The 22,030-nt window shown below is 49.4% G+C and overlaps 1 protein-coding gene across 1 annotated transcript in view; it reads right to left on the reverse strand.

Annotated features, from left to right (window-relative positions):
• Window positions 1–558: 558 nt before the first annotated feature.
• BPI (bactericidal permeability increasing protein) overlaps window positions 559–22,030 on the reverse strand; it is a 30,105-nt gene continuing 8,633 nt past the window's right edge. The window contains exons 6-15 of the mRNA XM_007116728.2: window positions 17,430–17,493; window positions 15,969–16,060; window positions 12,372–12,548; window positions 11,309–11,368; window positions 9,719–9,886; window positions 8,539–8,606; window positions 6,356–6,398; window positions 3,219–3,282; window positions 2,073–2,149; window positions 559–597 (exon numbers count right to left, since the gene is read on the reverse strand). Of these exons, the coding sequence (XP_007116790.1) occupies window positions 559–597; window positions 2,073–2,149; window positions 3,219–3,282; window positions 6,356–6,398; window positions 8,539–8,606; window positions 9,719–9,886; window positions 11,309–11,368; window positions 12,372–12,548; window positions 15,969–16,060; window positions 17,430–17,493 (852 nt within the window). The remainder of the gene's footprint in view (window positions 598–2,072; window positions 2,150–3,218; window positions 3,283–6,355; window positions 6,399–8,538; window positions 8,607–9,718; window positions 9,887–11,308; window positions 11,369–12,371; window positions 12,549–15,968; window positions 16,061–17,429; window positions 17,494–22,030) is intronic.

A 22,030-nucleotide genomic window follows, 5' to 3' on the forward strand; every position in this document is an offset into this window, starting at 1 on the left:
TTCTTGGGGATTGTTGAATGAGGGATGCCCTCCAAAAGGGACAGTGGGAGTTTCTGCTAAGGAAGGCATGTGGGGGGCTCAAGAAATTAATTAGAGAACTAAAAAGAGGTGATTGTATCTTGGCCACACCGGGTACAGCCAATGAACGAATGAATGGACATAAAACAAGAAGAAACCATACCGTCACACAGAATTCCACAGAAAAAAGCAGGGTTTTTGTTTTTGTTTTTTTGCTTTTTTAATGTTGTGTGAAGCACAGAGAGAAATATTGTGATTACAATTGCAATTCCTGGAGGAAATGTCCATGCAGCCTTCGCCCTTGAAAGAAATTCATAATCCCTAAAATACACACCACACACTTTTCCAAGGAACAAGGTTCCCATGTTTAGATCATTTCTGAATCTGAGTTCAGAGAAGTTTGCAAGAGTCTCCAAGTCAAGAGCTAGAGAGGGAAGCCTGGAGGGAGGCAGCCCGTGCCCCACGGGGCCTGTCAGGAGCGGGTGCTGACAGCCCCTCACCTCCCGATGTGATTGACAGCCCCCAGCACCCATGGGGACTTCAGCTGTAGTGGACATCTGCACCGAACAGGAGGAAATCCTGGGGGAGAGATGAGAAGGCCGTCATCAGCCGGAAGAGTACCCCTCATTTGTGAATATGGGGATGCTGGGTTTTTAGAAGGAAACCTTGGGAGCCTGTCTGTTGGGAAGGAGGGAGCGGAGCAGGCCTGTCTGCTGACAGGAAGGCAGGAGTGAGTGGGGCGGGGGGCACCTGGCATCCCACCCCTGGGGTCTGCACATCAGTGGCTGCCAAGGCCCGTGAATCTTTCAGCAGCTTCTCCGCCAGCTGTTTTCTTCTCAGACGTGGAGACCCCCGGGCTGCTGGGAAGGCCTTCACTTGTCATCCCTGCCTCTTGGCAGCTCCAGGGAGCCCTCCTTGCAATGAAAGTTGCAAAACCACTTCTCTTGTGCTCCTTCCTGCCCTTCACTCAGGATTTTCAGAAATGAAGGAATTAAACTGTGCCTGTGGGGTCATTTTTTTATTTTAAGGATGAACTTGGTAAAATGTAGGGAACATGGGGAATGTTTCCTCTGCTCAGCTATTTCTCTACTGTCTCTTAGCCCCGGTAGTTCTCCCATTAAGTTTAAAGAATCAGGGATTGACGGGCTGGATGTTGGGGGTGAGGGAGAGGGAGGAATCTGGGTGGAGGTTTCCCAGGAGGGCCACCAGGTCATCAGGAAGCCATGGACAGCGGTAAGGAATGTCAGAGTGGGCGATGGTTTCCTTGCAGAGCTGTCAGTTTTGTTGGGACATAGTGGGTTTAAGGATGGAGACACCGAGGAAACCAGCGTATGTACACTTTGGGCACGTAGAAGAGACTGGAGGCACGGCAGGGTCACTGGTCAGCACAAAGGTGGCTGTTGGGCCTGAGTTGACGGAAGTGACCAGGGAAAGCAATAGTGGGGGAAGGGCGGAGGCCGGGGCAGGAACCCTGGAGAACTTCCACTGGTAGGGGAAGGAGGAACCAGCAAAGGAGACCAAACAGCCCAGTGAGAGGTGGCTGGAAAACCAGGAGAGAGAATCTTCAAAGCTAAGGGAAGAAAGCATTCCATGGATGGGGAAAATAGTGCCAGATGCTGTTGGGGGTCAGGCCGAGGGAAAGGGAAGAGGAGGCCGTCCATTCCGGTATCGCAATCTGCCAGACCCTGCGCTTTATACCCCAGGGCCTAGAAGGATGCTGGATGCCAAGGAAGGCATGTGACACCAATCTGTCAAGTATTTAAGTGCATCCACCTTATAAAAGAGGCTTTGGGGCCACCACGTGAGTTCCATTTTTACCAAGTGGAGGGTGGGAGTGGTGCAGCCCATGGTTAAAAGCAGGGACCTGGCTTTGACTTTGGACTTCATGTAACGGCCGTGTGGCTTTTCTGAGTCTTAGCCTCTGTTCTCTGTTTAGTAACAGGGCCCACCCTCTGGGATTATTGTAAGGGCAGAAACCGCTTGATCCAGAGCTGACATGGAGGAAGGTGGCTATTGTGATGGGAGATTTGGCGAAGGAGAGCTTGGGGACTCACCTGGTGAGGCTGAAGCACCAGGTTGAAGAGCTGGATGGAGGCAGGCAGGGGGAGAGGGAAGCCTTTCTGCAGCTTCTCTGCATTGGAGGTTAAGGTAGAGGTTAAGGTTAAGGTTAAGGTACCTCCTCCGTAGGGAAGAGGGAGGTGGGGGGGGGGAGGGGCAGGGATCCGAGAGAGACAGCCCGCCGGCCGGCCGCTCCCCTGGCCCGGCTCTGGGAAGAAACCCGGGAAGAGGCTGCCTGGAGTGTCCCACTCTCTCCTCCACCGCGCTCCAAGCACCCAGGACTGGTGAATTCCCGCCCCCTCAGCCCCAAGGCCACCCTCCTGAGGGTGCCGCACTGCTGGTGCACACCCAGCCCCGAGTGACAGCCAGAGCGGCTGCTTGCTGGGCTGTGCAGGCCCCCCGGGGACAGGTGATGGATATGCACATGAAGCCCCTCCACGGTCAGGATGAAACCGGAAACGGGCTGTGGTCCAGCTCCGCCATCCCGCCACATTCTGCTGTGAAACTCTGGGGAATTCTAAACTCCACCCTGGTCCCTCAGGTCATTATGAAGCCGCATTTGTCAAGGTAGGAGGGGAAGCCAGAGACTATATGTAATAATGTGTTGTCTTCGTTTACAATTTCTAAGTGTTCTAGTTACACAGCACGGGGGCCTCTATTTGTGCCCTTGCCCCTGGCTCTGCAAAGATCAGGGGTTTCACCAGTGAGTGAGCTGAGGGGAAGCGTTAGCCCAGGTTCGCCCTTCTTCCTTGGTCCTTCTCTCTCGGAGTTGGAAAAAGACCTAGGGCTCTGGCTTCAGGGCTGGGATCAAATCCCAGTTCCATCTCTCACCTCCTCTGTGACCTGGAACAATCACTTAACTTCTCTGATCTCCCATTTCCTCCTACGAAAACTGACGCCGTTGCTATCCCCTGTCTCTAGGGGCTGTCTCAGAGGCTGGATGGGCACCTAGGAGGAACTCAACCCTTTTTCCCGTCCCTTTTCTGGGTCAGATGCCATTTGAGGTTCATTTGAGGGCACCACCTCCAGCTACCACAGCTGGGGCTGGATATTCGGGGGTTTCAGGACCGAACCCCACTCCCCCACCCCCCGCCGCCTCTTCCCCAGGACTGAAAATCAATCCTTTCTCCAAAGCTCCTTACTGTTAATCTTGGGAATCACGACAGTGGGCACAACGTAGTCCATGATCGTCTGCAGCAATTCAACCTGGGGATGAGGAGGAGGACGGGACGCACATCAGGGCACCGTAGCATCAGCTGTCCTCCGTCACCCTCCCCCCCACCCAGGGCAACCTCGCAGCTGGGAAAACCGCTGAGAGATGGACACAGGGGTGACGCGAAAACTCTGCAGCTCGACCAAGGTCACCAAAGTGACCCCTTTTGCTTTAAAGGTTCCAGATGCAAATCACATTCTAGACTGTAGGGGGCAAGGCTGAGGTAAGGAAGGTCGTCACAGAGTATTTATTTATTTATTTATTTATTAAAAAATTTTTTTTGTGGTACCCGGGCCTCTCACTGTTGTGGCCTCTCCCGTTGCGGAGCACAGGCTCCGGACGCGCAGGCTCAGCGGCCATGGCTCACGGGCCCAGCCGCCCCGCGGCATGTAGGATCTTCCCGGACCGGGGCACGAACCCGTATCCCCTGCATCGGCAGGCGGATTCTCAACCACTGCGCCACCAGGGAAGCCCCCGTCACAGAGTATTTAAATGTGAAAAACTTTGCATTAGAAAATGCACCCGCTCAGACACTGTGGGCTAGAGAGCAGATTAGTTCAAACTTTCGGAGGGCTATTCGGAAATGTTCATCCAAAGCCTTAAAAATGGCACGGCGGGCCATTTTCTGGCATGGTGGGCCAGAAAACGTGCCTCTAAGGCATTTATCCTAAGGAAATGAAGTAGTGCAATAGATAGAACCAAAACAATAAATTAACAGCAACCTACATGTCCAACAATTGGGGAATCATCCGGGGGAACATGGTGGCACTTTGATACTAAGAGATACTATGCACCTATTAAAAATGATATTGTAGAAATATAATTATCAGCACAAATTTTTCATGATATATGTTTGAGTAAGAAAAAGCAGGCTAATGTATAACTGATTCACTTTGCTGTACAGCAGAAACTAATACAGCATTGTAAATCAACTATACTCCAATAAAAATTTTTAAAAAAAGAAAAAGTAGGCTACAGAAACCATGTAATTCCATTCTGTTATTAAATATGCATAGAAAAAAGTCAGGAAGGATGTACTCCAAATTATTAATTAAGTGGTGAAAACAGGAATGGTTTTTATTTTTTGTTTGTTTGTTTTGCAAATCTGTAGGTTCTGACTCTTCTATAATGTATGTGTTTTGCTTTTGCTATAATAAAAAAAATTCAAAAATAATGTAACACCCTCAAGATGATTGCCTGTAGCGGTGACATTTACAACTTGTAAATATGTACATTTTTGTTTCTAGAACAATTGAGTTTCCTTCGCCAGACTGTAATTCCCTGGGCTCATCAAATGTGGTGCCCTTCTTCTCATGAATCTGGGAACTTTAAATTTTTATTTTCTGCGGAAGCAGAAGTTAGTTACTGACTGAGTCCAGCTGCCACCATGGGAGCCTTGGCACCAGTAAATCCATGAAAATACAATGAGGTTGCTTTGGGCCCTTCTGTTTGTTGTAATCTTATCAGATGGAAGTGGCTGGCTGGATTTCCATTGGATTTGGAGGGGATGTTGGGACTGACTTCAGGGCTTGGGTGGCTTATAAGGCACCCACTCGGTAGAAATCTTGGGGGGCATTTCAGAGATCTAAGGAAATGTTCTCCAGAGGTTTAGCAAGAGGGTCTCTGGAAGATTCGGGCCATGTGCAGTAAAACGCTGTGGACAGAATTAGCACACTGTGGCTTCTAATGGAAGTCACAAGAGCGATGTTCGTTCAGGTCGGCTGTTGAAGTACACTTGACCTGCTATCTACAGGGGCAACTCCCTCCCCACCAGTGCCAGAGGGTGGTGATGGGGGTGCAGCAGGGGTGAGTCTATCTGATGACAGTCTGTGATTCCGGGTAGTGGAATCATCTACTTGGGCTGGCAAGACACCTGTCATCTCCCTCCCACCTGCCCTACTCAATCTCTAAGTGACTCTGCCATTCATTCACCCAGCTGCTCAAGCCAAAAATCTAGGAGTCATTCTTCATTGCCTTTTCCCCCACCACACACAACAACTCTCCCACCAAGTTCTAATTCTGCTTCCAAAGTGTGTCTCCAATCCACCATCTTTCTCTTTCTTCCTGGCCTAGACCCAGCCTCCATCATCTCTCACATGGGCAAATGCACCTGCCTCCCCAACTATCCACATGGTCTGACTCTCGTCCCCCGTAATCCATTCCCCCCATCCCAGCCAGAGGCATCCTTTAAAGTATAAATCAGATCATGTCACGCCATGCATGAAGCGTTCACCAGCTTCTCGCTGCCCTTTGAACACAACCTATTCTTGTCCAGAAGGCTCAGGCGAGCCAGTCCCTGCCTGCCTCTCTACACCCCCTACCTGCTTTTTCCAGCCACGCTGCTTCTCTGCATTCCCCAAACATGCCAAGCTTGTTTCACCACAGGGCCTTTGCTCCTGCTATTACCTCTCCCGGCAACAGATCTTCACCTTGCAGGCTCCCTCAGCCCAAATATCACTTCCCCAGAGAGGCTTTCCCTGATCACATGGTCTAACCCTTAACCTCCCCCATCACTTTCTACCCCACCTCCACTTAGTTTTTCATAGCATTGATCTTGACTGAAATGATCTTCTTCATTTCTTATTGTCTGTTTCTCTACTACAATGTAGGCTCTAGAAGAAGTCACTTTCTTGTCTAATTCATCAGCACATTCCCACACCTGGGGGACAGGTGCCTGCCACATAGTAGGTACTCAATAAAGTCATTAACTTGTTTATTCAACAAACATCTGTTGAGCAGATTTTCTGTACCTGACTGTGCACATTTAATCCCATTTAAAACTCACCACACTAACTCAGGTGGAAAGGATTATCCCTGATTTCTGGGGAAGATATGAAGTTCACAGAGGGGAAGTGACTTGCCCAAGGCCCACAGTTAGTAAGCTTGGAGCAGCAATTCCAGCTCGGGTCTCTGTGCTCACAAAGCTCCCTGCCTCATTACTTCCCAGGCAAATTATATGCAAATGAACCAGTGGTCTGTTGAAATGATGCTATGAGCCCAGGTGCCCTCAGGACAGTTATCTCAAGATCAGAGGAAGGAAGGAGCCACCAACGGCCTCAGACTCACCGGGAAGGGGCCGATGTTCGAGTGCTTCAGTTCCAGGAGCAGCCTGTGAGAAGGGGAGGGGGAAGTTGAGACCACCATTAGCCTGACTCATATTAGAGTTCAGTTGCTGGGGAGAAGGGGCCCACTCTGGTGGATGCTGTCTGGTTTTCCCATCCTGTATCCATTCCCCCTTTCTATGGTGACAGCCCCCTGATTTTTTCTTTTGGACGGTCACCCATTCCCTACATTATTAATGCTGGGTTCTGCGGTGGGCTGGCCAAAGGGCAGAGTCTATCTCCCCTGCCATGGTGATTGCTTCAAGGATTGACCTCTAGCCCATGCTGGTCCAATGAGAGTTGGTCCCAGGACTTCTGCTGGAAATATTGGAAGTGAGGTATTCTCTTTTCTCCAGCAAAATTAGGGAGATGCTGGTAACAATTTTTGCCGTCACTTGGTGACAGCCTGCTGGGAAATGAAGCCAGCATAAGGGAGAGTAAAGCCAAGAGATCAAGAGAGTCAGAGTTGTAAGGATATCATTTGAGCACTTGGATCCACCCTTGCCTGAAACCCTTGGACTTTTCAATTATTTGAGCCAATAAACAATCCCATATTTACAGACTTTATGGCATCTTAACAATGATCTAGGAGATAGGTAAATAAATGGCTATTTATTGAACCCCTGTCATTCACTATGTTGGTTGCTTTATCCCATTGAATTCCTGTAATACCCAAGAGCCAAGGGCCATCACACTCCCATTTTACAGATGAGGTCCTTGACACGCAGAGAAGTCAAGCAATCTGCCCAAGGTCATACAGCTAACAATCAGCCAAGTAGAATTTCAAACAGGTCTCCCTGATGTCAAAGCTTTTGTTGTCTCCAGTACCCTACAAAGTTTGAAAACTCTTGCCCTATGGACTCTCCACCACCCCCATCCCTGCATATTTTAGAAAGTCTGTGTTCAGCCATCACCCAGCTCTATTTTCCCCGGCTCCTCTACTTGAGAGGCCCATGGGTGTTTCCAGGAAAATTAAATCCACATGTTTCTAAAGCAGTAACACTTGTCAAAATGATGCCAGGAGAAATAAGCAGCATGTAAACCTCAGGAGCCAAACTCAAGGTTAAGAAGGACAGCTCTGTGCCAGAGAGAAGGCAGAAATGGGGAGGAATGTTGGTCAAGACTCAGTTTAAACAGTGTGAAAGTGATGAAGATGTAGACGCCAGGTTGGAACGCGGGGGTCACCGCATCGAGTCTGCGCGTCTCCCTCACTCTTGATCTCTGTGTATCTGCTTGTCTCTCCTCTTTCCTCCTTTTATGTCTCTCTGTCTCTCCTGTTAATGTGTCTCTCCATCTGTCTTGCTCTCACTCTCTCTTTCTCTGCATCTCTCCCTCCCTTCCTCTGTCTCTGTCTGTCTCTCTGTCTCTTTCTGACTCTCCCTCATTTCTGTTTTTTTTTTTTCCTTTTTCTGTGTGCCCCTCTGTCTTTCTCTTTTCCTCTTGTTTACTGAGTGCTTATTGTATCCCTCGAAGTGTTCTAAGCACTGCAACACGTTAATACCTCATTTCACCCTCACAATGATGCTGTTGGCAAAGAACAATTATCGGGCTTATTTTACCAGCCAGGGAAACTGACTGAAGTTTGGAGAGTTCAATGCTCGCCAAAGGTGAGCTGCGCTTCCAAGGCAACAGGCTCAACCTCAGAGCCCACATCCCTAACCACAACCTCCTCTGCTGGGATTCCAACCCAGGCACGGATTCCAGAGTCTCCCAGCAGGAGATGGCTGACGAAGTCCCAAGGAAGGGTGTGAAGAAGTTGAAGTGTTTTCCAAGAGCCAAGGAAGGCCAGGGACGTGGAGTGGCTGGGGGTTGGAGCAGATTCATCAGCTGGCACTGCCCAGCCATGAGTGGGCCTAGGATGGGGCCGGGGGGTGACCTGGGCTGCAGGGCTTTCAGTGCTAAAACTGGGACACTGCAGACAAACTGAGATGGTTGGTCACCCTATAATGTGTGGTCTCAGGTCACTTCATCTCTGAGCATCAGTTTCACTGTCTGCAAAATGCAGATATTGTGCCCACCATGCGCTGTTTGAGGCTTAAATGTGATGGATGAACAGGAAAGCTTGGCACGTTGTAAGGTCACTGCTAGCCCACGGGCACCAAGAACAGATAGGCAGCCCCCTCCTCGCGTGCCCACAGGCCCACTTACTTTTCCAACTTGAGCTCTCCAACAAGTCTGTTGGACCTGGCACCAATATCCACAGAAACGTTCATGTTCTGCAAAGAAACAATCCAGGAAGTGAAGGCCCCTGACCCAGGGGCTGGGGACTCTGCGAAGCCTCCAAGACCGGAAGGTAAGCTTCACAAAGGCTCAGCAGAGGAGCCCTCTTTCTTGGGTCAGATCTGCGGGACCCACGGAGGAGAGGACTCTTCCTTTTGCAAACTTTGTGCTTGTTGATGAGTCCTGGCCTGTCAACCAATTACCATTTTCTTCCCCTGCTTCTGAGACCATTTCAGCGTTCCCAGGCCACTCCCGTGGACTGTGGGAGACAGGCTGTGGGGCTGGAGTCCAGGCCAGCCCTATTCTCACAGACATTCATTCATTCATTCATACAATGAATGTTTACTGAGTCAGGAAACCAAGACTCCCAACCTCAGCTTTCCTGCCCACTGTCTGTGTGGCCTTGGGCAACCCCCTCAGAATCCACTGAATCTGCAAAGTGGGGAAAATGGGCCTCAGCCTGAGACTGGGCAGACCTGAGTACCTCCTGGTGGGGAGGATCTGACCCTCACCTTCAGTTGCCAGAGTGGGTGCCACCAAATGTTTGCGGTGTGACAGAGTGATCAAATGAATGAATGCACAAGTCAATCATGGAATAAATACTTGAATAAGTGAAGGAGTAAACTCACAAAGGACAGAATAAAGATATGCAAGGATGAATAAATGATAAAGGAATGAATGCACAAACAAATACACAAATGAATGATCAACTGAACAAAGGTATAAGTAAATGAATAATGGAATAGATGGATGTATGTACGAACCAGCAAAGATATAGTATATTTCAAGATAGCAGTCAAATGAATAATTGAATGAATAAATGAATGAACAAATCCACAAACACATAATTGAATGACCAAAGATACAAGTGAATGAATTGGAAATAGTATGCATATTTCAAGCCAACGACGGAACGAACAAGGGAATGAATGAATGAATGCCAGTAGAAGTCAGAAGCAGTAGGACAGTGGCTCCAGTCTCAGGCCCTGGAAACACACAGTCCAGGTTTGAGCCTGGGCAGGATTCACACTGGCCCCTCTGACTCTGAGGGCCACGCTCTTGGCCCTGTCCAGGGCTCCCCATCTGCTCTCACCCGGGAGCAACTTACCATCCCAAGCAGGAAGAGGGGGGCCAAGGAAGAGTCTGGGAGGACAGCAACGGCCTGGGTATCCACGGCAAGGGTGAGGTCAAGGCCGGTGGGGCACACGGCAATGTTCGGTGGGGAGGAGGCCCAGATGAGGAGCTGCGCCTTCGTGTCAGGGAACATCTTAGCCACCTGCAGCCCCCAGCGGGGACAACCAACAAAAGGGGCAATTTTATTAAAATGTTTCTAAATCCAATCTTGTCCTGGTCCTGCATAAACACCACCGATGTCTTCCCATTGCTTTTGAAATAAATCGTAAAGACTGCATAATTCAGCACTTGGTACCCTGCCAACCTCACGCCCCATGCTTCTACCTCTTGCCCTTTAACTCCAGCCACAAGGGACTTCTCTTCCTCAAATATGACCTGCTCTCTTCCCATCTAAAACCCTTTGTACTCTCTGTTCCCTCTCCCTGAATACTTGTTCTGTATTCTTCCCTAGCTTCACTCTTTTCCTTCCTTCAAGTCTAGAGAGCAGTGGTGGCTTCAAGGGGGAATAGAGCAGAGCTTTGCCAAAGCCCCCATCTCAGCTAGCCTCCAATCCTCCCCCAGGTAAACTCACAGTCTGAGTAAAAAGAATGCTATTGTTATGCAAATGAAGCTTCAAGACAATTCCCCTGGCCCCCTACCAGGCACACCTCCTCTACACCAGTACCTCCTGTATAGAAATTTCTGGAAGTGCCACCACCGAAGAGGCCATTATGGACTGCAAGTTTGTGTCTCCCCGCCCCCCCACCGTTCCCCGCAAATTCATATACTGAAGCCCTAACCCACAGTGTGGCTGTATTTGGAGGCCCTAAGGAAGTAATTCAGGTTAAGTGAGGTCATCAGACTGGGGCCTGGTCCAACAGGATTACTGTTCTAATAAGAAGAGACACCAGAGCTTTCTTGCTCTTTCTCCATGTGCTCAGAGAAAAGGCCATCTGAGGACACAGCAAGAAGGCAGCCATCTACAAGCCAGGAAGAGAGCCCTCATCAAAAACTGAATCTGCTGGCACCTTGATCTTGGACTTGGCCTCCAAAACTGTGAGAAAGAAATTTCTGTTGTTTAAGCCAGCTGGTCTGTGGCATTTCCTTATGGCAGCCCAAGCAGACTGAAAGGCTTTCCCCCGCTGCCTTGTCTGAAGTGACCTCATCAACTTCAGTCAGTAAGTGTTGGCTTCACTTATCACAGTCTGCATTTTCTTTTTTATTGCTTTGGGTGTCTAACAATAATTTTCTCTCTCCACCGGACTGGAGCTCCAGGAGGGCAGGGATATGGTCTGTTTTGCTGGATGCCCAGAACAGGGCCCCAGAAATATGGTGGGCACTCAATGAATATTTGTTGAATGGATGAACCCTCAGCAGCTACCCTCACACCTGGTCACGTGGGTGCTTGGAGCCTTTCTCTGTACTGGGGATGGGCTGCACAGAGCTATTTCCATACTCTCGGGCTGGGTTGCCTCTGGATCTGGAGAGGGGCGCTCTCGGCAGGCCACTCAGCAGAGCCCTGTTCTACTCAGCTCCCCCAGGCCTCCTCACTGAGCTGAATAAAGGGGAGCAGATCCTTTCTCACCTGGGGTAAGAGGGTTCCAAGGATTTTTGTTGTCAGGAGGAACTTGGATTCCTTTGGCAACTGTAGTGAGAGAAGAAGAGAAAAAGATCTTGGAAGATTATGTTATAGATTGGGGGGCAAATTCCATATGAGGGGTGAGAGGCTGAATATACCAACAGACCATGGCCAGACCACATATGACAATAGAATGCCGACCCAGAATGGTCAGGGCATGATCAGTGACTGCAGCTTCCCTATTTTTTGCATTGAAAAAGTCAAATATGCTCCTCAAACCAATCACATAGGCTGCCCGGCTTCTGTTAACCCACCTCCAGCTTCTCCGCACTGACAACCTCCATAAGAGCCTACCTGAAGCCCTCCCTTTTTTTCCCTATAAAGCTTTCCTGCCCCCTGTCTGTCTTCGAGTCTCTGCCAAACGCAAATGATAGAGGTTGACTCCCTTGCCCTGAAGAGTTCTCACTCGGGTGGTCTTTCTTTACTTCCACAGGGGGGACATGTGGGGGTCAGCATCCCTTTGGTGCCTCTACAGAGAGGGAGGATCTGGCATCTCTTCAGGGAGCAGCGTAGGAGGAACCCTGTTGTCCCTAGACTCTGGAGAATATGGTTGTTTCCTCATTTTACAGATGGGTAAACTGAGGCCCAGAGCAGGACTCAGCCACAAATACACAATGAGGATGATGACGATAACGGTGATATGATGATAAGGCTGGATTACAGACCAACACATGGCAAGTACTCAGTCAATGTTGGCTGTTACTGTTAGTATTCAGAGAACTTCCTCCATGCTGATAAACCTGTGCGGGGGCTGCACAAGCATTCATATCTCATTTAACCCTCATTACACCCTTTGGAGGAAATAGAGGAAATCGAGGTTCTGAGAGGCTGAATAACCACCTAAGGTCACCCAGCTGCAAAAGAGGGGAGCCAGGATTTGAACTCAGGTCTGGTTGACTCTAGAGTCCAGACCTTGATCTCCCCAACTGTGAACCAAGACTCAGATCCAGACCGTCTACTGCACTCTGAGCCCAGAGCTCTTCACACATCTACCTCCACCTGGCCTTACCATGTCGTCGCTGAGGGTCATATTCAGGACTCCAGCCTCTTGATACACGAGCCCGGCCGTGTTGAAAAGATATTCGGAGATGCCCAGGTACACCATGCGGTTGTGGTCGCTGGGAAGTCTCAGCGCCGGCGGGGCAAAGGGAGGGGGCCTGCGGTGGGCCAGCCTGAAAAACTCCCCCTGGGGGTGGAGGCAGCAGAGTGAGCCTGGGCATCCTTCAGGGATTACAATTTGATGTCTCCATTCCAAGAAAAAATGAGCTAAGGATACCAATCATGTATTCACAGAAGAGAAAGCCATGGCCAGAAACTAACAACGGCATCTCCTCCTGGGGCTACTTTCTAAGTGCTTTTCCCACCAACACTGTGAGGTAGGTGAGATTATACTCATTTTATAGGAGAGGACACTTAGGCTCAGGGAGGTGAAGAGACTTGCCCAAGGTCACTCAAAAGGGTAAGTGGCAGAGTCAGGAGCTGAACCTGAGCAGCCAGAGTCTGACAAGCACACGCCCAACCACGCCGTTGGCTCTGCCTCAACCTTGCAAAGAAGCGCAGAAATTCTCCTAAGAGAACAAGGAGGTTCTGTTTGTTTGTTTTCAACTATCAAATTAGCAAAATTTGCAAGAGAGAGGTAAACTGTTTTAAGTGTGTGTGTATTTTAAGCTCATACTACCCAGTTTTTGGTGAAAGCATTCACATGCTGCTGGGGATTATATGTTTATGTTTCTGAAGAGCAATTTGGAAACACATTGCAAAAACAGATCACTTATTTAGCTAAAAAAATAAGAATGTTGAGTTATAAAAAAGCAAATTGTAGATGGATACATACGTTAGAATACCATTTATGTAAAATTTAAAGGCCTATAAAACATACTGTATAAGAATTATTGACACACACAGGCAAGAAAGGACACGCAGGGACGTCATCCGTGTGATTCCCTGGAGGGTACAGGGTCCCCAAGGGGGCCTCAGCTATTTATTTCTAAAATGTTTCCTTTCAAAAAAATCAGAGGTGAGTATGACAAAATGTGTAACATGTCTGAAATCTGGGTGGTGGGTACGTGAGAATGTGCAATATTCTCTGTACTTTTGGGTCATTTCATTATTTACAATTAATGACTGTGACACCCATATTATAGGACAAATACCATATGCAACTCTTAAAAATATCAGGTGTAAAAAAAAGACAAAGAAAGAAAACATAAAAGACAAAAATAAAAAAAACAGGTGGACCTATGTACCAAACAGGAACAGGCTCTAATGTACATCATTAGGTGAGAAAAGCAAGTGAAGAACAGTGTGTATTCATACGTGCAAACAGGTTCTCAGCAAAACTAGATGGGCTTTCACATATGTGTATGTGAATGCTTAGGACCGGGGGACTGGAGGGCTAATACCCTCCATGGCTGACAGCCATAACTTCTGGCAGGAGCCCCGAGTGGGGATAGGGGGCAATAAACAGGACATTCTCATTCGCTAGGGATAAATAGGAATTGTTTTAATCTTTTGTTCCATCGTATCACTTAGATTTTTTAAAACTATACTATTTGGTCCAGCAATTTCACTTCTAGGAAATAGTCAAAGATGGGCAGAGATCCAGCTATAAGGATATTCGAGGTAGCTCTGGTTAAACTTGTGGGGAAAATGGAAAGAGCACAGACACCCCAGGAGGGGACACTGTCCACGTACCTTACCACAAGCTGTCCACTGAGAGACCCAAGAGCCAGTAAAAGGGCTACGGGAGGACATTTCATTGATAGATCTTCACATTATACTGTTCTGGTTTTAAAAGTTGTAAAACACAATGTAAAGTATGACTTGTATACATGCATGTGCGTGTATGTACTTCTACGTCTATATATGTGGTTTTTATGTGTATTTGTTTCTGCCTCTGTTACGTGTGTGTGTGTGTGTGTAATTTCCTGTATCTCAGCACAGACAAGGATTGGAGGGTTGGAAGACTGTAACGTGTGTCAGCAGTGCATATCTCTGCGTTGTAATATTAGGGTAATCTCTCTTTCCTTCCTCCCTTCCTTCCCTCCTATTTATTTCTATGCTCCTTTGTGGTTTCTACATTTTCTTTTTACATCCAATGTGTTTTAGAACAAACAAGTAAATAGTAAGCAAACAAGCCAATCACCGATTGTCGAGGGACTGAGGTACATCTGGAGGGGATTCAGAGAGTGGGACTTATTCCAGCTGAGGAGGTCCGAGAAGGCTGCTCGGGGAGCGACAACCCAGCCCACATCCACTGGAGGATAAGAAGAAGCCAGTGGGGTAGAGGAGGGCATGCGAGGGAGGGGAGTCCAGGCAGAGGGAATGGACGGGATGAAGGCCCTGAGGTGGGAACTAGCTGGATATGTTGAGCAAGTGCAAGGCCAGTGAGTTTGGTTGGAGGCTGGGGAATGAGGGGGAAAGTGGCATGAAATGAAACTAACTCCATCTATCCATCCATCCATCCATCCATCCAATACATATTTACTGAGCACCTATTATATGCCAAGCATAGTTTTAGGTGCTACACATACAGTAAAGAACAAAACGGGCTTCCCTGGTGGCACAGTGGTTAAGAATCCGCCTGCCAATGCAGGAGACACAGGTTCGAGCCCTGGTCCGGGAAGATCCCACATGCCGCGGAGCAATTAAGCCCATGTGCCACAACTACTGAGCCTGCGCTCTGGAGCCCGCGAGCCACAACTACTGAGCCCGCATGCCACAACTACTGAAGCCCACGTGCCTAGAGCCCATGCTCCGCAACAAGAGAAGCCACCACAATGAGAAGCCTGCGCACCGCAATGAAGAGTAGCCCCCGCTCGCCGCAGCTAGAGAAAGACCGCGTGCAGCAACAAAGACCCAACATAGCCAAAAATAAATAAATTTTTTTTTTAAAAAAAGAAAAGAACAGGGCTTCCCTGGTGGCGCAGTGGTTGAGAGTCCGCCTGCCGATGCAGGGGACGCGGGTTCGTGCCCCGGTCCGGGAGGATCCCACGTGCCGCGGAGCGGCTGGGCCCGTGAGCCATGGCCGCTGAGCCTGCGCGTCCGGAGCCTGTGCTCCGCAACGGGAGGGGCCACAGCAATGAGAGGCCCGCGTACCGCAAAAAAATAAATAAAAAGAAAAGAAAAGAAAAGAACAAAGCAATCACAGCCCCTTTTCTTTCATCACATTGAGGGAGACAAGCTTGCGACCGTGTGTACTAAGTGCTGCTGAGAAAAATAAAGCAGGATATAGGGGAAGAGGAGGGCGCTATTTTAGCAACAGTGGTCTGGGAGGGCCTCTTTAGGGAGAGGATATTTGAGCAAAGACTTGAAGGAGGAAAGGGAGAGCTTCTGCGGTTATCTGGGCCAGAGCCTCCTGTTTAGAAGGAGCAGCAAGTGCAAAGGCCCTGGGGAGGGAGCAGTCGTAGTGCATTTCAGGAACAGCCAGAAGGCCAATGTGACTGGAACCAGGAGAAGGTGAGGAGAGTGGACTGGGGAGAGCAGTGAGGATGGATAGGAAAGGGGTGGAGTCATAAGATCTGTCTCCAAGGATGATGGCGAGTCTCGCGGGGAGGTGGTCTGAGGCAAAGGTGTGAGGGTGTATGATTCTTGGTGTAAGTCTTACCTTCAACAGCCCATCCAGCTTATCAGCTGTGGCTTTTGGAGGTGCAACCAGAGAGTAATCGATCCCAGCCACGTTGTCTATTTTGGTTGTCACTAGGGGGAAAGAAGATGGACCATGAACTGGCTCCCCATGGCAGCACCTTTGGGGCCTGGGATGCAGGGGCAGCATCCCCTAAAGTTGAATCAAGACCTGCAGTGTTAATTCCATTCCTACCTCCTCCAGGGAGCCCTCCCTGAGCTCTCCTTAAAGGAAAATGAGCCCACACCCCACATTCACAGATATCATCTCTCTCCCTTCTTCCAACAGCCGGGAGACGTGGCTAAAACACAGCGTCAAGGAGCAGAAAGACCTGGGCTTGAATTGAAATCTATGTGACCTTGGACAAGTCCTTTCATTTCTCTGAGCCACATTTTTTCATTTGTAAAACAGGGTACTACTAGTGACCTGGACGATGCCCTGTACATGGTAGGAACTCAAAAGCCAGAAGGGATCATTATTAGCAGTGATAACATCCCAGGCTGAGCCCAGACTGGCTTCAGGTCTGAACGGTTTCTCTGTTTCCCAGCAGTAATCAATGAGGATTAAATAAATATTAGTTCCTCCTCTAGCCCTTCCTTCCCATGTTAGAGGGGAATAAACCGAGTCTCAGAAAAGATAACTAGTCTAAGATGGCAAAGCTGGTGAGTGACAAGGCTGGGACTCAAGCCAAAATCTTTTTCCTGCCTGGTGAGGCCAAACCTTGGACACTGCAACTGTAATGAACACGCCCAGGAGGGGCCCTGCGCCTGGAGGGGCTGGGGCAATGCCTCCGGGAAGGGAATGTATCTGAAATGGACATGTGCCATGTGCCAGCCAAACCAGGCTCCACAGGGAGGCAGCCCAGGCAGCAGTCTGGGGCACAGGCTTGGGATCCTGTTTCTGCTTCTTACTGCCTCTTGACCTCAGGTAAGTCTCGGCTCCTTTCTGAGCCTCCGTTTCCTGGTGGTAAAATTGGGACAAAACAGTGATCTCAGTGGGGTGTTAGGAGGCTGAGAGGAAACCGTTCTGCTGGGTACATGACACATGGTGAGCACTTGGCCATATGGGTCCTCCCCCACCTACTGCAGCCCTTCACCGTTTACCAAGCATTTGGGGAAAGAGAAGATTGTCCCCATTTTAAAGATATGGAAACTGAGGCCCTGAGAGGGGAAGCAATCAGCCTCAGATCTCAGGCCAGCTATGTATCTCTGGCTCCAGAGAGCTGCAGGTATTTGTTGTTTGGCCCCTGCAGAGCTGCTTTTCCATTAAACTTCTGGACCTGCCACAAGGACCTGGCCCAATGGGGGATCTGATGCCAATTTTTGAAAATAATCTGTGCTACCCATTCCCACCCAAGCCCAGGCCTGCCTCGGAAAATTTCTGGCTCCATCACACTCTCCCTGGGTCCCTCACCCCCTCCCCCTTCTACCCCAGCCTCCTTACCTGGCAATGTCTGGAAATAAGGTTGCAGCTTGGAGGATACGGTACTGGTCACTACCTCGCAGATCTGGGGAGAACAAAAGAACTGATCAGCCAAGGTTTCCTAGAGTGGAAAATGTCCTCTGAGAATAATTATCTGGACATGTTTCGCTCTTCTTGAATGTTTCCTTGAAAATCATGTAACTACTCAAGTTTCCCTTTTCCCTTTGGCCACCAGGAAGCTCAGAGTTCAACATGTAACTTTATATGACTGTATGACCTGCACGTCTGCATTTTATTTCCTACTCTGGCATGGAGCTTTCCTGATGGGTATTTATGTTTTCTATTTTTTAATGTGAGATTTTGTTTGTTTGTTTTTGTTTGCACTCAGACCCTTTGTGGAATGAGGTGGTGAAAAAACGAACAGGAGGTGGTCAGATGTCAGCCTTCCCCTGTGTGTGCTTCTAGGAGCAGGGGGCAGGCCCTCTGCTCAAGCCTGGGTGGGCACCCTCATCTTTGCTTTGTGTGGCCAGAGAAGACTTCCCAGCCGTCCCCCTCCCGTAACTCATAGGGGAACAAGCACTGGTCTGAGAAGCCCTAGATCACATGCTGGTTTTGCCACTGAGGAAGTTACTCCATTTCTATGAGAAAAGAGACCCTTATTTTCTAATCTGTAAAATGGAGCCCTGTGGGTTATATTTTCCATTCCATTTGCTCTTCTGGAGTGTGGCCCTGTCACACTCATTGAGAGGTGGAGTCTGTGAACTCTCCCCTACAGTCTGGGTGGGCGGGGTGGCTACTTGCTTCTAACCAATAGAACACAGCGAAAGTGACATTGTGTAACTTCCCAGGTGAGGTCATAAAAGGCTGTGCAGCTTCCACTTTGGTCTCTTGAGATGCTCCCTCTGGAGCCCATTGATGCGTTGTGCAAAGCCCCAGCCCCATGGAGGGGACACGGGTAGATGATCCAGTCAACAGCCCCGGCTGAGCCGAGCATCAAGTCTTCCCAGCCCAGGCACCACGGACATGAGAGAAGATCCCGCTGGATGACTCTAGCCCCAAGCTTTGGAGTTTTCGCAGATGAGGTACAGACATCATGGAGCAGAGACAAGCTACGCTGGTCCCACTGTGCCTGTTGATTTCCTGATCCACAGAATCCGTGAACATTATCAAATGGTCGTTGCTGGATGACGCTGTATTTGGGGCTATTTGTTTCGAAGCAATAGCTGAAATAGAGGATTAAAATCACAGGCTTCCTTAATTTGACCCATTGGGGCTGATGGGGTAGGTGGTGCAGTAGGTGGCGGTGGTGAGATAAGCCCCGCCTTCACGACGTTGCTCTCCCCACGTCTTGAATGACCTCATTCATCCAACGAAGTCTCTCCAGTCCTTGCCTTTCTTGACTGTTGGGCAGCCCCTGGCATGATGGGCCTCAGTCTCTGACTGAGGACCCTCCCCGCTCTCCGCCTGGCCCTCTACTTCCTCTTCCTCGGACACCCTCTGAGCTCCTCTTCCCTCGTGAAGATGTTGATCTCCTGGGGCTCCCCGCTCCTTCCACCCAGGAGCCCCTCTGCAGCCTGCCATACATGCCCATGACCCCTGTGGAACATTGTTGGTCCACCCCGGGGGTCCCCTGCGCTTGGCGTGACAGCTCCCTACACACCCAGCAACTCTCCCTGCCTGAGGACTTAATCCCTGGACCTTGCTCCGAAGTGCCAAGGAGTTACAGCAGCCAGAAAGAGGGGTGAGAGTTGGTGGATAAATACCCATTTCCCCCACCCCTTTGGGACAGCTCTGAGGTGTGTGCCCCGAAGTCCCACAGCACTGAGCCCCAGCTGTCCAGAGCGGTAGCCCACTCAATAATGTTCCTGTCCCCAGCTCCCTTCCCCGCCCCTCGCCTGGGATCCCCGCCCAATAAAACACTCGCACCTGAATCTTTGTCTCAGCCATGCCTTGGGGGGTGGGGGGACCCTGCTTGGGTCCCCCGCTCCACATTCCCAACCTGCGGCCAGCACCCAGACCTTGGTTTGCAGCCAGATATCTCCCCTGAGCTCCAGCCTGAGGGTCCAGCTGCCTCCTGGACCAAGTCCCTGGATGTCCCACAGGCCACCAAGGCCAGCACATCTCAACCAAACCCGTCAGGTTCCCACTCCTCCGCAGTGCTGGTCCCCCTACCTGCCCACAGGGCAGATAGGGCACCTCCACACTTCCCTCCCGCCTTCCCCCCTGTCAATCAAGTTATTTTATCTGGGGGGTGGGAGGGAGGAAGGAAAGGAAGGAATGAGGGAGAAATTTTGGTTTTCCTGGAGTGTGTTTCTATCACATAAAACTCTGGATGTCCCAAGGAGACTAAGAAGGTCACTCTCGGAGAAACCCGTGCGTCTGCTCCAAGTGGCCCAAAGGTGAGAGCGGGCGGCCCATCTGGCAGCTAGGGGCCAGCTGGACACCTGGGCTGCCTGCCCTCAGCTACTGCCCTCCAATGCCACTTACTAATGAGGGCCACCAGGGGGCTCCAAATCACAGCAAATCACACAGCAGCCTGGCGCCTGCCTGTCTGCTGCCATCCTCTTCCACCCCCACCCCCATCCACACGCTATATAGACCCTTCCTTCCCTCAGACGCCCACTCTTCTCTCTGTATTCCTGGGGAGTGGACTCCCAAACTCATTCCTCGCCATATCCAGGCCTTCGTAACATCATAGACACCCTGACACTTCATTTATTCATTCATCCATCCATCCATCCATCCATTCATTCATTCATTCAGGCCCATACTCTCTTCTAAACAATATCTTGGACTGATTAAGAGCTTCACCTCTGAGGTGGGGCAGCCTGGGTTTGAAGCCCAGCACCATCACTTCCTCTATCTGTGTCTCAGCGTTATTATTGTTCAGCTTGGCTGCTCTCAAGGGGTCACTCTTAAGGCGTTAACAAGAAATAATCTATTTTAATAGTTCTTTATGTTAAATACATGCTAACACTCCCCTCATACTATTACTTAATTACAAAGACGGTTGAGTTATGGTTGAGCCAGGCTGGTGGGGAGCCTTCACTATTTTACTAATCCTTACAACGGCTTGGTGAAGAAGGTATCAATGTCCCCATTTTACAGACGGTGAAACTGAGGTTTGGAAAAGTCAAGTGATTTGCTCAACATCACACAGCTAAGCCCTGGAGCCAGAATCAAAACCCAGAGACTCTGACTCTAAAACCTGTTTTATAATCTCTGTTATGCATTTTGACCACCAGGCATGGATTTTTTTTTTTTTTTAACTTTTGACAGAGTGCCTTCAGATAGATGATCTCATGTGATCGATGTCTCCCTACCCATGTTGTCAGTGCCTTTCACTGGGAGACCAAGGTCTCCCACCTGGAAGGCTGCACAAGCCTCCTCAGTGTCCCTGAGACTCCTTCCCCTGCTCTTGGCCCCTCCAGCCATTCTCACAGCAGCCAGAGAAGTTGTTCTAAAGCACAGATCTGGCCAGGTCACCCCTTTGCCTAAAACCTTCAATGGCTGCCCATTGCCCTTTGAGAAAACTCAAGCTCACTTGTCTTGGGAGACAGGCTCAGGGGTTTCCTGGAGACTGATAGTTTATTAATGGAAAACTAGCCCAAGGAATGGCCCCTTTTCTCAGCTGAAGAGGTTGGCTTGTGTGGGGCGGGGGTTAGGGTGAAGGTAGGCTTGGGAAGCTCTGGTCCGTGTCTGTCTTTCGTACCAGTGCCAGCCTCAGGACATAGTTTGACCACACTCTAGTCTAGCAGCTTCATCAGCTGCACATTTTCTGGGTAGGTATAGCCACCAAGGGGGTTCAGCGTTGGGGGATGGGGAAGGAGGCTGGAGGGCTATGAGGAGAGGGGCTCAGTGCGAGAGAACGGTAGTTTCTCTGCAGGGAAGAATGATGGGGGAAGAGCAGAGGTGGTCCAAGCATGGGGGAGTTTGCTGTGGGTGTGTCACATGACCCTTTCTTAGTTTCTCACTGGATTCCCAGGAAAATTGACATGACTGATTTTTAGAGCTGGACATGTGCTTTCCAAGGACTGTGGGGGACTGCTGAAGAGGTCTGGGTGAGAGCAGAGATAAACCCACGCTCATATGGTCACCTTATCTTTGACAAAGGAGGCAAGAATATACAATAGAGAAAAGACAGCCTCTTCAATAAGTGGTGCTGGGAAAACTGGACAGCTAAATGTAAAAGAATGAAATTAGAACACTCCCTAGCACCATACACAAAAATAAACTCAAAATGGTTTAAAGACTAAATGTAAGGCCAGACACTATAAAACTTTTAGAGGAAAACATAGGCGGGACACTCTATGACATAAATCACAGCAAGATCCTTTTTGACCCACCTCCTAGAGTAATGGAAATAAAATAAAAAAGAAACAAGGGGGACCTAATGAAAATTAAAAGCTTTTGCACAGCAAAGGAAACCATAAACAAGACGAAAAGACAGCCCTCAGAATGAGAGAAAATATTTGGAAATGAATGAAGAGAGAAAGGATTAATGTGGAAAATATATAAAGAGGTGATGGAGGTGAATATTAAAGAAAGAAAGAAGGGAATGGAAAAATGGGGAGAAGAGGTAAATAGAGATTTGTGGAAAGGAGAGATAGAGATGGGGAAGA

This window comes from Physeter macrocephalus, chromosome 14, assembly GCF_002837175.3.
Source record: "Physeter macrocephalus isolate SW-GA chromosome 14, ASM283717v5, whole genome shotgun sequence".
Taxonomy (NCBI): domain Eukaryota; kingdom Metazoa; phylum Chordata; class Mammalia; order Artiodactyla; family Physeteridae; genus Physeter; species Physeter macrocephalus.